Raw genomic sequence first — 3,844 nt, 5'->3', positions numbered from 1 at the left:
CGAGGACCGGCACCTCACGGCATCCCGCCTCCCCAGACTGTCCCGAGGTGAGGTCCCTGCTCGCATGTATACGGCCTCGCCGTCCAAGGGGCTCCTTGTTTCATTTAGAAACCGCAGTCTTGCTGTCTGGGGACCCTTCCCCGGGCCAGGGCTGCTGAAAGATGCCACAGGATCTCACCAGAAGCCTGGTCCCTGTCGCCGTCACACACACACACACACACACACACACACACCCGCATGGGCGGGCCATTCCCTAGGCCTGAGCATGGAGTCTGGCAGGGAGCCTGCTCACCCTGTCATAGGGAACTCCCGAGTCTGTGTACTGAGCTCCTGTGAAAGGCCCTGGAGCAGGAGTAGACTGTGTGAGTCCCTTTCACTCAAGCGGCCTGCTCCGCTTTTTTGGGCCATGTTAGTTTGGAATGTGACCCCGAAAATTCATGCTTTGAAACTTAATCCCCAGAGTCGTATGTTAATGGTACTCAGAGGCGGGAGCTCGGCAGGCCCTAGGATTAGGTGAGCTCAGGAGGGCATGTGTGGCTTTATGAGAGGAGACCTGGGCTGTGCTGACAGGTAATGAGGCGCTGAGGTCCTGACCAGATTCCCAGCAGATCAGCACTGCATCCTTGGACTTCCCAGCCCCCAGCCTGACTGAGCCCAGGAGCGCTCTAACTCTGAGCTCTATCCTCATCTCCAGACATTTTGATTTAATTTTGAGGCAGGGTCTGGCTAAGTTAGTTGCCCAGGCTGGGCTTGAACTTGTGATCTTCCTCCCTCAGCTTCTGAATAGCTGAGACCACAGACACCTGTGCCACACCCAGGAAACTTCCCTTCTTCATAAATTACTTGGTCTCAGGTGTTTTGTTTTAACAGCAGGAGATGGACTAAGACCAAAACAAAAGAGGCAGGGGACAGAGCAGAGTCCTCCTCAGGGAAGCCCAAGTAAATGGAAGTCAGAGGGGCAGAGCAACCCCTTCCGGAGCAGTGGGGTATTGCTCTCTGCCGGAGAAAAGGAGGAAGTGCTGGTAGGCAGCAGGCTGTGTGTGGGAGGCTGTGACAGCAAGGCAGGAAAGCCGTGCACACCTCGACAGCCAACTCACGGTGAGAAATTGGGTTGGTTGTGGCGGCAACAAAGGGAACCAAGGAATGCTGAGAAATGGAATAAGAACACCAGCCTGAGAATAAACAAGAAAGGTACGGGGGAAAGGAGGCTGGAAGCTCAATCTGTGGTAGAGAAAACAGAGTCTGCAGCCCCACCTGCTTGGGAGGCTGAGGCCAGGGAGATCACTAAGCCCAGGAGTTTGGGGCCAGCTTGAACAACACACCAAGATCCTGTCTCTTAAGAAAGAGAGGTACATGGTGGTGTGTGCCTATAATCCCAGCACTCTGGGAGGCTGAGGCAGGGGGATCTCAAGTTTAAGTCCAGACTGGGCAATTTAGCATCTTAGTGAGTCCCTGTCTGAAAAGGGGGCTGGGTATGCAGCTTAGTGTAAGTCCCTGGATTCTGTCCTGTGTACTGCAAAATAAGAGGAGGGGGAAGGGAGGGAGAAGGGGGGAGAGAGAGAGAGTGAGTCACGGGGTGCACCTCAGAATGAAAAGACACCCTTGGTATGGAATTGAAAAGACTGCCTTTGAATCTTGTCTCACACCAACCGGGGAGCAGAGCGTGGTGGAGGTTGTTCCATGCAAAGCTACAAAAAGTTACTTTCACCAAAGACTGGATTTATTGCCAAACATTTCAACTTAAAATAACCATAGTGTTATGGGCTGAATTGTGTCCCCCAAATGCATACACTGAAGCTCTAACTGCTAGTATCCCCCAAATGTGATTATATGTGGTCATAATCCTTTAGGTTAAAAGGAGGCTGTCAGAGTGGAGCCAGTCTGACCGACACCCTTATAAGGAGAGATTCGCAGACACCAGGAAACACCAGGGAGGACACAGCAAGCAGCTGCTCATCTGCAGGCCAAGGAGAGGCCTCATGGAGTCACACCGCACACCATGTTCTGGGACTTGGGCCCCCTGAGCAGTGAGAAAATACATTTCTGTAGTTTAAGCCAACAGCCTGCAGTGTTTTGTTATGGCAACCCTAGAAAAGTAATATACAGAGTCTAGAAAACAATTTGTTGATGAAGGGTTAATGACACAGTAAGATGACTGACCAGTCAGGCACCATGCAGTGGGAACTGTAAGAGAGCCTGGGACTTCAAGACAGATTTCCATTAGGTGAGATACTTCAAGAGGGTGGGGGAAGGAGGGAAGGACAGGAGCCCATTAAGGGTTTAATAAAACGCATAAAGGAAGCAACGACAGCAGATTAAAATACATTTCAGTGACTTGCTTATCAAAGTGATAATCTCTGCATTTATAAAAGTTTACAAAACACTAAAAAGGCAATGCTATCTAATGCATTTTGTGTATTCTGAGGCGGGGTCTTGCTCTGTTGCTCAGACTGGTCTTGAACTCCTGGGCTCAAGCGAGCCTCACATCTCAGCTTCCCAAGTGTCTGGGACACTGGTAGAGGCCACCACGGATAGCAACTGATTTATTACATGAGGAAACACGCTCTCGGTCCCTCAAATCGGATGAGCCCAGGACAGGAGAGCTGCAAGCAAGGCACAGCCTTCTGAGGGTGCCACAGCCCAGGAGCACCTGAGGCCAGGAGGGCAGACCAGGAGCCGGCAGGCTTGGCTGGCGTCTTGGCCTTGCTCCTGGCCAGCTTTGGGCCGATGTGCACACCATCTCACCTCCCACGCCTCAGTTTCCTCAGCCTGTGAAATGCTTGCAGTGCTCAGCAGTCAGCTATTTGGAAACACTGGTGTCGCCCCGGTCCGCGTGTACAGTGAGGCCATAGTAGCATTAACACGGAGTTTTGGTGGCTCGAGTCCCCACCTGCACAAAAATTCTACTTGCCTCAAAAGCGCTGCCCCCAGAGGTTTTTAATTTCTGGCTGCACAGTGTTCAGGGACAGGTGAGCAAATCTTTCTGCCCTGGTCTCCCTGGGACAGCCCCCCAGCCAGCTAGAGGCTTGCAGACATTGGCCAAGCCCCCTGGTCTTGCCCTGGTGCATTCGCCCCCGATGAAGACCTACCCACTGCTCAGCTCCCCTGCAGGACCCCCGCAGGTCTGTCATGGAGAGGGAGAAGCCCCCAAAGCCCCCTCGGTCTGCACCAGAGGCGCTTTGCTTTCTTCCCCGGGCCTCCTTGTGTACAGAGGACTTGGCCCCGACCAGCCCGTCAGACTGGGGCTGGGCTGGGCTTCTTCCTGGGCGCTGTACTTGCACCCTTCCTCCATCAGCAGGGCCTAGGGCCCAGGTGCGTCCTCTGCCCCTGGCTGTACCTGCACGTGCACGCCGGGGACCCCCATGCCTGGCTCCCACGGGGGCAGCCTAGCTCTCGCAGTGGAAGTGCTGGCTTAAAGGTCCCGATATGGTTTTGTCCCAGTCCATTCTCTGAGCTCGGCCCCATGGGCCTCAGAAGGTGGAGGATTTCAGAAGAGAGGAAGGTACGCGTGGCCCAAATGAGGCTTCAGTCCCCACTCTAGCAGGCGGGGGGCCGCAGCGCACCCCCAGCCAGTCAGGAGTGGCCCTTCTGGATGTAACGCAGGGATGACGTCAACTCAGTCAGGTCATGGCCCCCAGGTGTCTGTGGCACAAGTGGGAGCAAAGGTTTGCCTTTCCGAGTTCCTGGAGCTGGGAATTGCCTGGCTACCCCTGCTCTGGGGAGAGGCAGAGAGGTACGGGAAAGCCAGGGCGTTTATTCTGCACCACTGTGTGCCTGGTGCACATGAGCTCTCTGTCTGCCAGACCACTTGGTGGGTGGGTGGGGCGGGCCTGGGCCTCCTTCC

General features: G+C 54.5%; 2 protein-coding genes across 8 annotated transcripts in view; one reads left to right on the top strand and one right to left on the bottom strand.

Annotated features, from left to right (window-relative positions):
* The window catches only part of LOC104866588, a 37,045-nt gene extending 34,684 nt beyond the window's left edge, over positions 1–2,361 (top strand). For 6 of the 7 annotated variants that reach the window (XR_781481.3, XR_781478.3, XR_781479.3 and 3 more), the window contains one exon: positions 1,851–2,361. Coding sequence is in view for 1 of the 7 variants with exons in the window: in XM_033767944.1 (XP_033623835.1) it covers positions 1,851–1,855 (5 nt within the window). In the remaining 6 variants the exon portion in view is untranslated. Of the gene's footprint in view, positions 48–1,850 lie in introns of all 7 variants that reach the window. The other variant, XR_781484.2, reaches the window with a different exon arrangement.
* A 1,212-nt stretch (positions 2,362–3,573) lies between these two features.
* The window catches only part of Gpr142 (G protein-coupled receptor 142), a 4,535-nt gene continuing 4,264 nt past the window's right edge, over positions 3,574–3,844 (bottom strand). Inside the window, exon 5 of the mRNA XM_010630806.2 lies at positions 3,574–3,642. Within this exon, the coding sequence (XP_010629108.1) occupies positions 3,574–3,642 (69 nt within the window). The remainder of the gene's footprint in view (positions 3,643–3,844) is intronic.

This window comes from Fukomys damarensis, unplaced genomic scaffold (genome assembly GCF_012274545.1).
Source record: "Fukomys damarensis isolate Sample0158 unplaced genomic scaffold, DMR_v1.0_HiC HiC_scaffold_23, whole genome shotgun sequence".
NCBI lineage: Eukaryota > Metazoa > Chordata > Mammalia > Rodentia > Bathyergidae > Fukomys > Fukomys damarensis.
The sequence above is the reverse complement of the archived record's forward strand: the minus strand, read 5'-3'. Positions and strand labels throughout refer to the sequence as shown.